Below are 15,233 nucleotides of genomic sequence, written 5' to 3' on the forward strand. Positions count from 1 at the left end.
CAAGGGAGTCACGGAGAGAGTGGTCCCTCCGGAAAGCAGATAAGGGTGGGGAGGGAAAGATGTCTTTGGTGGTGGGGTCGGATTGCAGATGGCGGAAGTGTCGGAGGATGATGCGTTGGATCCGGAGGTTGGTGGGGTGGTACGTGAGGACGAGGGGGATTCTTTTTTGGTTCTTATTGCGTGGACGGGGTGTGAGGGATGAGTTGCGGGAGATGTGGGAGACACGGTTGAGGGCGTTCTCGACCACTGAGGGGGGGAAGTTCCAGTCCTTGAAAAACGAGGACAACTGAGATGTACGGGAGTGGAATGCCTTACCCTGGGAGCAGATGCGGCGGAGGCGAAGGAATTGGGAATAGGGGATAGCACTTTTGCAGGAAGGTGGGTGGGAGGAGGAGTATTCTCAGTAGCTGTGGGAGTCGGTGGGCTTGAAATGAATATCGGTTTCTAGGTGGTTGCCCGATATGGAGACCGAGAGGTCCAGGAAGGGGAGAGAGGTGTTAGAGATGGTCCAGGTATTTGAATCCTTGGGTCTGGGACATTAGTCTGAGCCTCTGGATTATTAACACAGTGACCTTACCACCACCTCCGCTATTGACAGTCTTGCTTCTGTCTGCATCGTTTCACAGTGTCATGCAGTTGGCAGGTCTCTTCCTACAGTGAAACGAAAACCCACCAACTCCTTCAGCAAAAGCCACAGCAGTTTGTCCGCATGAACCAACAGCAGCTCTCTCGCATCTACCCATCCTCCTACAGAGTGGATTCCAGTAACTTCAATCCTCAACCCTTCTGGAATGCTGGCTGCCAGTTAGGTATGGAAATAAAACAAACCCCCAACCTAACTCCCTGATAATTGTATCTTGTCCCAGTAGTCAGCTCCAGCCATGCATTGTGGTGGCACACTGGGGCAGCACGGTGGCTCAGTGGTTAGCACTGCTGCCTCACAGCGCCAGGGACCTGGGTTCAATTCCACCCTGGGGTGACTGTCTGTGTGGAGTTTGCACATTCTCCCCATGTCTGCGTGGGTTTCCTCCCACAGTCCAAAGATGTGCAGGTTAGGTGGATTGGCCATGCTAAATTGCCCATAGTGTTCAGGGATATGTAGATTAGGTGGGTTATAGGATATGGGTCTGGGTGGGATGTTCTGAGGGTCAGTGTGGACTTATTGGGCCGAAGGGCCTGTTTCTACATTGTAGGGATTCTATGATCTATTGTGAAATGTCTATCCAGGGAGAGGCATTAGACTTGATCACCACAACGTGGCAGGGAGGGAAATTCCGATGTGCTGTTCTGTGAATCTTGGGGATGGTGGGATTCGGTCTCTGAACAGAAGCAGACATTCACACAAGATGGAGTTAAGATACAGGCCAACCGTGTTCGAAATAAATGTCAGAGCAGGTTCAAGGCTGGCTTTCTAAAGGAAGCTCTGGTCCCCTGCTACAGCAGAAGTCCGTCCGTGCCGGGTAATAACGTCCCTGCAGTTGTTCTGCCTCATGTCTCAGCAGCTGATTAAAAGCTGTGGGTTGATGAAAGAAAAGGAACTGTCAGGTCACTGCTTTTAGCATACCTGTCACACAGGGTTGTAGATTGCAACCTGTCTGAAAGAATTCAATGGGGTGGAAAGGTATGCATTCCCACTTAATGGACATAGGGAATACTCCTGCCTTCTGGGGGGAAGGGAGCTAGTTAAGTGGTTACTTCAATAAAATGGGCAATGACCATTTAAACTTATAAGCTCATGTATTTCTTACAAACATAATTTGTTTTGGAAATCATCTCATTATGAATGTGATTGATGCAAATATATTATTGTTAATAAAACAGCCATCATCTGTTTCCATGCTACAGAGAGAGAACCACTTCACTCCCTCACATGAATATTTCTTTCACTGTGGCTTCATGACACTATACCACAGGCTGTGAGTGGGGTGTTAATGAGCCCTAGTTTTTACAGAATGATCCTCCCATTGCAATTCAGTCCTGGTCAGTATAAAACTGCCATTGCCTTATTCTTCACAAACACTTATCTGAAGTATGTCATTAATGTGTCAGAATGATGGAGTGCTGCAATATATTATTACATCTTTTAATAGATTGTAATGTTCCCTCTTCTTGCATCATCCAGTTGGAAATCTAAGCTGTCTCCTATGAGAATTGGTAATGCCATTAAGTTTTTTCTGCCTCCCTACAAAAGCAAACCCATTTCTGTTGCCATCAATACCGTGATTACTTTGTTAGCCGTTGCAAAGCATTGTGTGCAATGCTGCAGCTCTCACACTCTTTGTCTCTCTTCATCTTCCTACAGTTGCACTTAACTACCAAACTGAAGGAAGAGTTCTACAACTAAACAGGGCCAAGTTTAATTCCAATGGAAACTGTGGATATGTCCTTAAACCCAAGTGTATGACTCAAGGTACGGAAGAGCAAAGCTGTACAAGTTACTTCCTTTTGGCAAAAGGGCAAGAGTTACAGTTAAGATTAGGAAGCCGGATCTAGCAGAATGGCACCAAATTCCAAGGTTTCTGAAACATGGATTTGAATCCAGATGAGATCTGGTTAATCTGGCAGGTGGACTAGACTTCAGCAGAAACAAAGATATTCTTATCTTTTCATTCTGGATTTGATTGGACCACACATTGAAGGGTTTGTATGTCTCTTTGATTAAGTCATTGGGTGCAACAGTGCGACAGACATCCTGACATATGTGGTACCTCAGTTCAAATCCAGTCCCAACAGAAAGCATGTCAATCTTGAAACTCTGCTGACTGCTAAGGATCAAACCTGACTGATCTCAATCCAGTTACAAGCTCGAGCAAATTTTTAGCACAAAATTGCTTTACAGTTAGACACCATCTGTAACTTGCAATACAAGATATTCAGCGCACAACAGATAATCTGCCAAAGACCACAATCCAGCTCAACAACTCTCCTGCAAATACAAAATGATTTTGTTTTCAGATTTTGCAGATCATCCAGCCCAACATGCTCGTGCTAGTTTGTGCTCCCACTCTTTACTCATTGCGTCTTGTCGGCAAATCTTCGTTTCCTGTCTGCCTCATGCCCTGTATTTATTACTTTCCTCCTTAAATGCACCTTGACTATTCACATTAACAATTTACTGTGGTGGCAGGTTCCACATTCTAACCACTCTATTGATAAAGATATTTCTGCTAACTTCCTTATTTATTGTTTATTATTGATTATCTTGTATTTATGATTCCCAGTTTTGGCTTCCCTGACAACACATCTTCTCTACATCTTAAGTAGCCTTGTCACTATTGTCTAGCAAAGCCAGAACAAAGCATGATGCCTATGAACAATTCTTTAAATCTAATGGCATTGGTCATAGCCATAATGCAGAATTCTCTTTAGACAATTTAAACCCATCACCTCCAGCAATTGCATTCATTTAAATTATTGGCCGTCACCAAGATATAAATATTCACAGGAAATTTCCACACCTATGTTGGACGTCAATGCTGCTATGTAGAACATTTGTCAAGCCTTTGCCAACTGGCCCCGGTTAGTACTCTGGGGTCTGGTACGGAGGAGGTCAGATGTCCAAACTTGGAACAGTGCTCCCTCCTGCATCAATCTGCTGTTTTACCAGCTGTCCATATGGTCTGTCCCTCTCAGATTGACAATTCAGTGCCAAATTTTGGACAGCTTTGTGCTGTCAAACAGCAATTGCCCCCAAACAGAAAAAAATGAAGAGAATAAAATTGACTGTTATGTCACCGGTCTGTTTTGAGTTTAACCACGCATTTTAAAGATCAAAAGGTGTGTTTTTCTCTGACATGTAGCTCTCTCATTTTCAGTTTGTGTCCAATGTACTCTGCCTCACTCTGAAACCTTGCCAATATATCCCTTCACCCCATTCCTTGCCTAATTTATCTCCTTTTATTCTTATTCTTAGAAACTAGTTTTCCTTTCATTGAGTTATGCTCAACTTTATTGGACGTCATGTTCTTGTCTACCCATCGTCTTGATGCTCACGAATTTACACAATGCCTCGACTTAAAGGTTGTCACCCTAGTTTTCAAATCCCTCCATGGCCTAATCTCGTCAAAGTCTGAACCCTTTTCGGTCTTAACAATCATCTGAGATCTCTGTACTCCTCCAATTCTGACCATTCCTGATTTTAATTGCTCTACCATTAGAAGCCATGCCTTTGGTTATCAAAGCCCTAATTGTTGTAATTTTCTCCCCAAACCTCTCTGCTTCCCATTCTGTCATTTTTTAGGTGCTCTTTAAAATCTACTCCTTCGAATGTGTTTTTGTTGATCTCGGTTCATGTGGCAGGGTGTTAAATTTTGACTGATAACATTCCTGTAAAATGTTTTGGATTGTTTTACCTTGTTAGTGATGCTACATAATGCGAATTGTTCAATGGGGCTGTGGGCAAGGTGCGAAGAATTGTCATGAGGACTTGTCACATTTTACAGTCTGTCCTTATTGAAATATTGCCTTACTGCAGGTAACTTTAACCCAACAGCAGAAGACTTGCTGTCTGGACAACCAAAGAAACAGCTCGTATTGAGGATCATCAGCGGCCAACAGCTTCCAAAACCCAAAGACTCCATGCTGGGTGACAGGGGAGAGGTAAAACTCATTCTTGGTTTCATCAGAAGATAATGGCAGAGGAGCTGAATAAATACTTTGTACCAGTCTTCACAGTGGAAGACTTTAATACCATTCTAAAAATACTAGACAATCGAGGAGAAAGAGAAGGAGAACATGAATATATTATTAGAGAAAAAATGCTAAGGAAACTAACTGGTCTAAAAGCCAAGAAGTCCCCTCGACCCGATGGGTCATATCCTGGGATATTAAAGAAAGTTGCTACAGAGATAGTGGATGCATTGCTGATAATCTTCCATGAATCCTTAGATTCAGCAGAAGTAGCAAAGGATTAGAAACTGCCAATGCAATATACTCATTCAAAATGGGGAGGAGATAAAATAAGGTAACTAAAGGCCAGTTAACTTAATACCTGTCATTGGGAAAATGGTAGAATCTATTACAAAGGATGGAATAGCAAAGCATTGAGATATGTGTAATTAACCAAGCAGAGTCATCATCACTTCACCGATGAGATATCGTGCCTGACAAATTTCTCAGAATCCTTTGAAGAGGTAACAAGCAGCATAGATAAAGGGGAAGCAGTGCATGTAAACTATTTGGAATTTCAGAAGGCATTTGACAATTTACCGCTCGTTAGGCTAGTTAGTAAGAGCCCTAGTTGTTGGAGGTAGTGCATTAACATGGATGGAGGATTGACTAACTGATATAAGATAGACAGTTATGACAAGGTGGGCATTTTTTAGGATGGCGATCTATAACGTGTGGAGTGCCACAAGTATCAGTGCTGGGGCCATAGTTATTTACGATATATATTAATGACTTGGATGATGGAAGTGAATGTACTATCACCAAGTTTGCGAATGACACAAAAATAAGTGGGAAGGCAAGTAGTTGAGATGAAACAAACAGTCTTCAGAGGGATATGGAAAGGTTGAGTGAGTTGGTAAAAACTTGGCAGAGATTTGAGGTTCTGCACTTTGGCATGAAGAATGGAAGGGCTGAATATTTTTTTAAATAGAGAAAGACTGCAGAAAGCTGCAACACAGAGGGAATCGGGAGTTCCCATGCATAAAATATAAAAAGCTAGCATACAAGTTCAGGGTGAAATCAGGAAGGCAAATGACATGTTGTCTTTTACTGCAAAGGGAATGGAGTATAAAAATAAGGAGGTCTTACTAAAACTATGCAAGGCACTAATTAGGCAATGCCTAGGATATTGTGAACAGTATACAAAATACATAAAATATGAGTAAAAGTAGCCATGAAGTAAAAGTAACCTACTATCAATTTAGGGAAGGACACCTACTGTCCTACCCTGTTTTGGTCTTTTTGTGACTCCAGTTCCGCACTAACATAGTTGTTTCTTAACTGCCCTCTGAAATGGCCCATTATCTACTTAGTTAAGGCCATTCAGGGAAAGACAATAAATATTGTTCTTCAGTGAGACCCACAGCACAAGAAGGAATTAAAAGAAAGAAGGGTCACCAGGATGAGTCATTGGCGAACTCCTCATCCCTCAGGAGTGTGTCAGAACTCTAAGGAGTTGCAGGGAGGGAGAAAGTGGAGGGACATAAATAGGAAGCACCCTCCTTGTAAACAAAATAACATATGGGTGGCACCAACTTAGTGAGATGCACAGTGGTGCCAATATAGAGAGGTTGGCACTGAGGGAACAGCAACACTTGCCAAGAGTGTTAATTATGTCTCTAGCTGGTAAAATAAAACAAATTTATTCATATGAAAGGGAGCTGGATATACCCACCATGTTTCTAAGATGTAAAGTTTAACTTTCATAGGAATAAACATAAGAAATAGGAGCAGGAATACACAGTTTGGCCCCTCAAGCATGTTCCACCATTCAGCTATACATGTCATATTTTTCTATTTCAATACCATTTTCCAACACTATTCCCATATCTCTTGCTATCTCTAGAACCAGCTTAATGTTATTGGTTCGGGCCAAAGTGGTCTGAGGGCTTATTATGGACAGGGGAAGTATTATGATGAAGTGTTTAATGCACACAAGGTGTATAATGGGAGGGAGCATAGAATGGATAGGCTTATTATAATGGACAGGGGCTGTATGTTGAGTGGATGGTGTATATTGGACAGTGGTTGTATAACAGACTAAGGGAGTACAACGGATGGAGTCTGCAATGGATAGGGTGTATACAATGTGTGGAAGTGTATCATGCAAAGTGGTGTATAATGGACAGGGGTGAATAATGCAAGGGATGACTTACGGACATGCTAAACTGCCAGCTCTAAGTTTAATCCACACTTTCCTATTTCTGTCATTTCTGTAGATCATTGACCCTTTTGTGGAGGTTGAAATAATTGGCCTGGCTGTTGACTGCTTTAAGGAGCAGACCAGAGTCGTAGACGACAACGGTAAGAGAACCACTTGTGGCCTTTACAGAGATCTGCCACCCCCTGGACACTCCACAGTGGCACAGAGGATAGGGCCAGCATTGGTGCGAACAGTCAATAGGGGTGTTGAGATTGTTGCAAGCTGCAGGCTGAGCGTCATAATGCCACTAACACTGCATTTGTGAATTCTGATTTCTCTGAAGCTCGGCTGACTTTGGTAGTGCTAATTTGTAACTAAGTCATTAGAAGCAGGAAGATCCCAGGCTACACAGAGAGGGGGGAGTTTGGCACTCGATTTGTGTTTGCCCAATGACAATGGTAGGACTTCCACACTTCTATAGCCATAGTTGGCTTTCAGTAAATATTGCCAATCTTGGTGCTCATGTGAAAATTTTGTTTCAAATTCATCTGTTAATTCTCACTGTTAATGCCTCTTAGTATTTTTTTTTCAAGTACATTCATCAATTTTAAGAGAGCTGAGGTTGGGGCTGGGCTTGGGGAGTTAGTGTGGTTTTAATGTTGCTCAGAATCACTACCACTAGGGGGCATCAAGCACTAGCTTATTGGTCAGCAAAGGGAAATCCAGCTGGGACGCAATGAGGCTGACACCTCGCAACTCCTGGTGGCTTCTCAAACGGATATTCTGCTGGCGGGCATACAGCCTGTTGACGGCAGAGATAAGGACTCAAGCAGTCAATTCAATCACCCCTGCTCTGCCTGCGACTGAATCCACCTATCGCAAACTGAAGCTTCCCCAGGATTGATCCAATCTGTTTAATAATATAGATACCTGCCTTAAATGATCTTTATAAAGGTAAATGGCATCTGAATAAATCATTAAAGGAATTTCAAAATAGCGTGCAATATAACTAGGACTTACTTCTACAGAGAGTGTGAGTCAGAAATGGGTACTTATTTCCAACATTTCAGTTGGAGAACAGCTGAGAAGGATCCTGTGTCTGATTATATGGGAAGTTGTTGCAATCAGGTTAATAACTTTTTGATACCTTCCTGAATCTAATCAGAAAGAAAGAATTGCAGCTATATAGTGCCCCATCCCCCAAAGCATCTAATAACTTTTTTTTAATGTAATCTTTGTTGCAATGTCAGAACTCTGGCAAGCTCCCATAAAGTGTAATGCAATGGTGACCAGATAATCTGTATTTAATGATGTTGTTTTGAGAAAGAAATATTGGGCCACAGAAACCACATCTGTTCCCTTTAAATAGTGCCATGGGACCTTTTACATCTACCTAGAGGAACCATTATTTAATATGTTCTCCAAAAACACAGCACCCCTAACAATGCAGTAGTCCCTCAGTAATACACTGGGGTGATCAACCTTCAATCATGTGCTCTAATCTCTTGGGGTGGACACAAAAGACCTACTCGAACCACTGAGCTACATTTGAGCCTTAAGATCTCAAACTGTGCAGTTGTGGAGAATCCTGTCCTTTACTGATGGGTTGACTGGCAACTCACTTTTGTGCCTCTGATTGGGTGAAATTGTTATTATGTTGCAGGGTTTAATCCAATGTGGGAGGAAACACTGGTGTTCACTCTGAATATGCCCGAACTCGCTCTTGTCCGCTTCCTTGTCTGGGACCATGATCCAATTGGCCGGGATTTTATTGGTCAAAGAACTTTAGCATTCACCAGCATGATGCCTGGTAAGTGAGATTGCTGTGCAGCATCAGTTAACAGTGCCCAATTATTGTTTCTTGACATAGGGAAAGGGAAGTGCTGTTTGTTGTCAAAGGATTGTCAAATGAGTTAATTTTATTGGTGTTTCTGTTTTATATAGAAGGGCCTGCCTGCCCTGAGTTAGTGAAGGCCTTGAGGATAAGGAATATCACCCATTCCTATTGGAGGTGTGCATAGCAACAGCAACAACATTAATGCTCTTTGTTGCCTCACCTTGCAGAGTGCTTTTCATATGGGAAAAACAACTCAACAGAAGCATAATGAAAAGAGGGGAATTGAACCAAGGAAGGAAATAGCTGGAGGGATAACCAAAGGCTTGGTCAAGGACAGAGATCTTATGGAGGATCTTAAAGGAGGTACAAAGGGATTTAGAGAGGGAATTCCAGACCAAATGGCTAATGTCCGAAGGGCTTTAAGCATTGACATTAACAGAGCTGGAGGGTGAGGATTGGACATAACATCACAGGGGGACCACAGAGTCAAAGGAATAGAGAATTTATTTGGGGGAGGAATTATAGAGTTGGAAGTGTTTACAGAGATGGGGAGGGTCAAGTCCATGGAAGGATTTAAACACAGAGCCATAAATTTTAAATTGGAGTTGTTGGTGCATTGGCAACCAATATAGGTCGGTCATGACAGAGGTAATTGGGATTGGAGTCATACGTGGGATCTAGTGAAGGATGGAAGGTCATCCAAGAGATCATTGGAATTATTGAATTTGCAGGAAACAAAGACATGGGCAAGCTTTTTAGAAACAAATGGTTGAGACAGGGTTGAAGATGGGCAATATAATGGAACTGGAAGTAGGCAGTCTTTGTGATGGAGAACATATGGGTTTGAATTCAATTCAGCTTTGAATAAGTTGCAAATCGTTTCAAACCGTGACCAGGGAGGGGTGGTGGAGTCAGTTGCTCTGGAATAGAATTTGTGTCAGGAGACTCAAAAGCAATGTCTTCAGTCTTCCCAATGTTCAGCTGCAGGTAGTTGTAGACTTAAACTGAAAGCTTTAATCCCAGATCTTGCAATGTTGAGTCTTGAACCTGTGGTGGGGTAGACAGAAACACTGCTCACATTCCTTGTACACCATACTAAGAAGACAAAGGGGCAAGAATGTTAACCCTATTTCCTTCTCTGGTTTCAGGTTATCGGCATGTGTATCTGGAAGGAATGGAGGAGGCTTCTATCTTTGTTCATGTAGCTGTCAATGACATCAGTGGTAAGGTGAGTGCATCTCATTGGAGATGTTAAAAGTTTTAAAGCCATCCCCTCTTTGCTTTGTAGACATGACTTTGTACTTGTGCTCGATGTTCAATCTGTCCCTCTTTGTGACTCAGGTGCTGATCGTCCACAGTTTGATTTTCTATCACAGTGACATTTTAGTAACTCCATATGTGCACCCCTTATCGTTCTTTCCTTTAACTGAATGGTATCCAAGTAGATGGAACGAAATCTATTTCAATGAAAAGATGGAGAGGGAGAGACAGGGAAGGACCTAATGAGGCATAATCCACTTCAAGACTTGGGAAGAAAACAGAGAACCATGCCAGCTGTAACTCAGTCATTGTGCCAATTTCATTGTTTTTCTCTGTTCGGTTAACTAAATTGGCAAAATGGTTTCAGCTATGTTCCAGTGTAGAAGGAAATGCTAATTATATTGCACATTATTCTGAAATTTCTTTAATGATTTATTCAGGTGCTATTTACCTTTAAAGATTTCTGTATTATTTAAACAAATAGGACCAATCCTGAGGTGACTCCAATTTGCTGAGGGTGGATTCAATAGCTGGGCATTGGATGAATTGTCCTTTGGTTGGTTGTCCCACTCTTATGTTCGAGAAATTATTTGGTTGGTTTTTCCATCTGCTGTAGACTGATCGAAGACTGTTCTGGAGGGGAGTGGGTCACCAGAAACGCTCTGTTTTAGAAATGACTTGTTTGGCCAGGTCTACGTTGTGGAGGAGTCCTAGCTGACGGCACCACTGCATACTAGATAAATCCTCTCACAATCACAGCTATGGATTAGATTTGAAAGGAAAATGTAGATCATGCATAAGCACAAAGACTCTTGGCAGCTTTCCTTCAGTGTTTTTTTTGAAAGTGCATTCGAGGTCTATAAACTGAACAAACGACCAGGATGGTGCTTGTCTAATGCAACGAGCTGCTGCTTTACCAGCAGAAGTGTGAAATTATACCCAGCCACCTCCTCCTGATGCTGTAATCTTTGGCTGCATCAGACCCCACAAGGCTGGAAGACAACCAACTACACAAATACACTTGTATGATTACTGAAAATTCAGTAAAATAGGAGAGGTGTTGAATATGGCTCGTTAAATATGGCATTGCATTTCTCTGCTAAAAATGCCGCCCTTTCCAATAAAAATCAGGAAACAGAGTGTTGGTCTATTTTAATTAAGAGACATCTGCGCTAAAGGAGGCAAGAAATAAGGCGATGATTAAAATCAGTCTCATTCACTTGGTTCTGTCAAAGCAAAATGCTTACAGACAAGACATCTGGCAATACTGCAAGTGACAGAAGGAATAGATATAATCAGTTGTAGGTAATATTTTTGAGACAAATGGAAATTGTTTTTTTGATGGTGTGCTCCAAGATTAGAATGCAGCTTTAGTTCTTCCTTTCTCAGAGATGTTCTTGTATGCTGCTTTGCTTTGTATCCTGCCAGTGAATGCTTAAGTCAAATCTGTATCAGATTGTCAGTGCCTGAGCAGAATTGAAAATCGGTGTTTTTTAAGACTAGGGAACAATGTCAGAGCACATCAAATTGAATAACAAGTTTGTTAACAACCCGTTCCATAAGCAAAGATGACAAACCTATGATTGTTTTTTAGCATGTGCCATACACATTGTTAACATGTAAAGACAAGAAACAATTTTATTTCATTACCTCTTCAGTTTTCTCAACTATTCCCCTCATCATTTCTATTTCTTCCCCCCATTTGCTTTTGTCTTCATTGTTGGGATGTGGATATCACTGGTGAGGCCAGCATTTAATTCCAGTCCTTAGTTGCCTTTGACATGGTAGTGCACCCTGCTGCCTGTGTGGTAAAGATGTTCTCATGATGCTGTGAGATAGAGTTTCAGGATTTTAACCCCATAACAACGAAGCAATGACCAATATGTTTCTAAGCTGGGAATTTGTGTGACCAATAGGGGAGCTTGGAGGTTCCCATGCAAGTGCAGCCCTTGCCCTTTTGGACAATGGTGGTGGCAGGAATGGGATATATTACTGAAGCTACTTGACAAGCTGCTCTAGTGTATTCTGTAGATGGTACAGAGTGTGGCAACAGTGCACCAGAGGTGGAAGGAGCGGATAGTTAGATTGTGGATGAGATAACTATTAAGTGGATAGCTTTGACCTGTTTTGCAGCTGGAAATGTCCAGGTATTGAATGTTAGATATTTGGGATTATATGACTCTCCTGCTAGAAAAGAGTAGGCTGAGGGGTGAACTGATGAAGATCTTTAAAAATTATAAACGCGATTGGTAGGATAAGTGAAGATTTTCAACTTTTCCAAAACAAGGGGTCACCAATTTTGTATTGTATAGCTGGACTAGTTATTTAAATAATGTAACTATAAGAGCAAGCCAGATACTGGGAATTCTGCTGGAAAAGCTCAGCAGGTCTGGCAGCATCTGTGGAGAGAAATCAGAGTTAACGTTTCGGGTTCAGTGACCCTTCTTTGGAACAGTTCTGACATTAACAGACATTAACTCTTCTTTCTCTCAACAGATGCTGCCAAACCTGCTGAGTTTTTCTCGCAATTTTGTTTTTGCTTCTGATTTACAGCAAATGCAGTTATTTCTTTTTTTTAACTGGGAAATCTGCAATGAGTAACTCACCTCCCGACTCTCCAAAGCTTGTGCACCTTATACAGAGCGTAAATCAGGAGTGAGAGGTAATACTCCCCACCTGCGTGGATGAGTGCAGCTGTAACAACATTCAATAAAGCTTGACACTATCCAGGACAGACTCAACTCCCATTCACCACCATAAACATTCACTCTGCTAACCACAGTTGCACAGTGGCAACTGCACGTACTATCTACAAGGTACACTTCAGTAACTCATCAAGGCTCCTTTGACAGCACCTTCCAAATCCCCAATCTCTACTATCTGAAGGGATAAGGGAAGCAAAAACACATGAAAATGACACTACCTGCTAGATCCATCCAGCCCGCACCAATCCTGATGTGAACCTGCATCACCATCCCCTAACTGGCATTGAACCAAAAACCTGGAATTCTCTCCCTAACAGCGTTTTGAGTATGCCTCACCAAATAGACTGCAACAATTCGAGAAAGTTGCTTATCACGCCTTCTCGAGGGAAATTACTGCTCTACAACATATGCTGGCCAATTCAGAGATAATCACATTCCATGAGTGAAGAAAAAAAGTCACAAATCTAACAGGAAATTCAAGAAAAACGTATTTATGCAGATATGTTTTTTATCCACCAATGGGATGCGGGCATGGTCTGCTAGGCCAGCATTTGTTACCCATCCCGAATTGCCAAGAAGAAGATGAAGGTGAGCCACTTAGTTCAAACACTAGAGTCAGGGATTGGGGATGAGTATTAGAAAAGGAATGGTATTAGGAAGGGGAGTTCCAGGGTTTGACCCAGCCACAGTGAAGGAATGGTGATATTGTCCCAAGTCAACACTGGTGCAAATACAGAACTCATTATCACAGGAAGCAGTTGAAGTGAATAGTATAGACACATTTAAAGGTGAGAAAGGAATAGAAGAAAATGCTGATGAGGTTTGATGAAGTATGGTGGAGGAGGCTTATATGGAATGTAAACAGTGGTAAGGACTAGTTGAGTCGAATAACCTGTTTCTATCCTGTAAATTTTATGGAACCCTATGCAGTACAGGTTGACTTCTTGAGCTCAATCAACATCAGAGGTTTTTCTCTCTCGCCACTTTGATTAGTTGGGCAAAATGTATGCATCAATTTTCTTGATGTAACTAGATAATTGCCATGGTCAAAAAGAACATCTTGTCTTTGATGCTGGATGGCAAAAGCCTATTCATGCGTAAGGCAGCCTCTAAATCACAGATGCACATTATCACAGGAACATCACAGATCTATTTACTGTCAGGTAAGGATTGTCAAAAGACATTAAACATCTTGGATTTTTGTATTATTGTATTTATCTTAGACATGCTGATACAAAGGAGTATGTTGGTAGACTAGAACTGTGGGTAGGTAGAACACTGTGTACATTCATTTATTGCAAACATATTTGAAGGTACATTGTCAGAGACTTTTTGATTTATAATTAAATCAGATTGCTCCTTTATGGACATCTCAAAGAGGTTTTCAGTGGAAGGCAGTGTAAATGAATCTAATTCTGTCAGTTGAGCTTCTCATCACTCCCTTCTTTTAGGCTTCCATCCCACTTCTATTTATAAGTAATGTTTTTTTTTACTTTCTGTAATCCTATCTTAGACTAAATTGTTGTCTATTGTTGTACACATTGGGTGATGTCCTTTTTTTTGTGTGCTATCAAATTTGGGTATGTTCCAATTATATTCTTGATCGTTTTCAACTCTACTGGTCCTGCAGAAGTAGCCTCAAAGGCTTCTCATTTGTGGGGAGTTTACTTGGACATGAAAAAGAATATAGAAAACTTGTTTGGAATGGAGGAAGGTGCTTAGGTACCATATGCAAATACCTAGTATCTTCCCTGGTGCAAACTCCATGCTGGCTCTGTCAATAGATTGGTTCCAGTGGTGTCACTGGCCCTTGACTAAGAGTGATTTGTGAGTTCAGGTCCCACTCCAAAGACTTGAGCACATGATCAAAGTTAACAATCCCAGTGCAACATTGACGGGTCACTGCAGAGCCACGTGTGCTGCCCTTCATGGAGAGAGGTGAAGCCAAGGGCCCATCTGCCTATTTGGTGATTCAGATGTGTGCCAAAGACTAAACTTTTGTAAAACTTTGGGAAGTACTCCTAGGCAGCGATCCTCTTCCCCAACACCCTTCCCTCACCAATTAAGACCACTGACTAAAGATTAAGTGGCCATTTATTTCGTTGATGTTTGTCAGTTCATGCTCTATCCAATCTGGCTGCTGAGTTTGTCTACATAATGACAGTGATTGACTATAAAGTAATCCAATGTGCATGAAGCATTTCAAGACATTTCTGAGAGACGTATAAAGGGGCTCTACAATACAAATTTATTTTTCTGTTCCTAGAATAAATATTAGCATAGATTCAATGCACTATTTATTACTCCATAACACTGCAACATAGCTGTATGCTGGAAATTGGTTTCACTGAGGGTAAATAGCCTCTAATTCCAATCTCTGTACCTGCATCATCTTGTAATTTTAATCCTAGTCCAAGTACAAATGTTACCCCATCTGAATATGCCAATTTTATGCAGGTCCAGTTTTGGCATATGCCTTTATCCGTGTTAATATATCTGAGATCTTATACATATTGTATCAATGCCACTATTGATACCATTAGAGGTCAGCTCCAGATCTTCAACATTGGTGCCTTATGTGAGATGTAAACTGGATTAATGTTTAATCAATGATGCCAGT

General features: G+C 41.6%; 1 protein-coding gene across 1 annotated transcript in view; it reads left to right on the top strand.

The window, feature by feature from the left end:
• plch2a (phospholipase C, eta 2a) overlaps nucleotides 1–15,233 on the top strand; it is a 129,910-nt gene that overhangs the window by 85,500 nt on the left and 29,177 nt on the right. Inside the window, exons 15-20 of the mRNA XM_048614877.1 lie at nucleotides 627–809; nucleotides 2,303–2,410; nucleotides 4,475–4,599; nucleotides 6,888–6,972; nucleotides 8,475–8,621; nucleotides 9,797–9,876. Coding sequence (XP_048470834.1) covers nucleotides 627–809; nucleotides 2,303–2,410; nucleotides 4,475–4,599; nucleotides 6,888–6,972; nucleotides 8,475–8,621; nucleotides 9,797–9,876 — 728 coding nt within the window. The remainder of the gene's footprint in view (nucleotides 1–626; nucleotides 810–2,302; nucleotides 2,411–4,474; nucleotides 4,600–6,887; nucleotides 6,973–8,474; nucleotides 8,622–9,796; nucleotides 9,877–15,233) is intronic.

Source organism: Rhincodon typus, chromosome 31, assembly GCF_021869965.1.
Source record: "Rhincodon typus isolate 14 chromosome 31, sRhiTyp1.1, whole genome shotgun sequence".
Classification (NCBI taxonomy): domain Eukaryota; kingdom Metazoa; phylum Chordata; class Chondrichthyes; order Orectolobiformes; family Rhincodontidae; genus Rhincodon; species Rhincodon typus.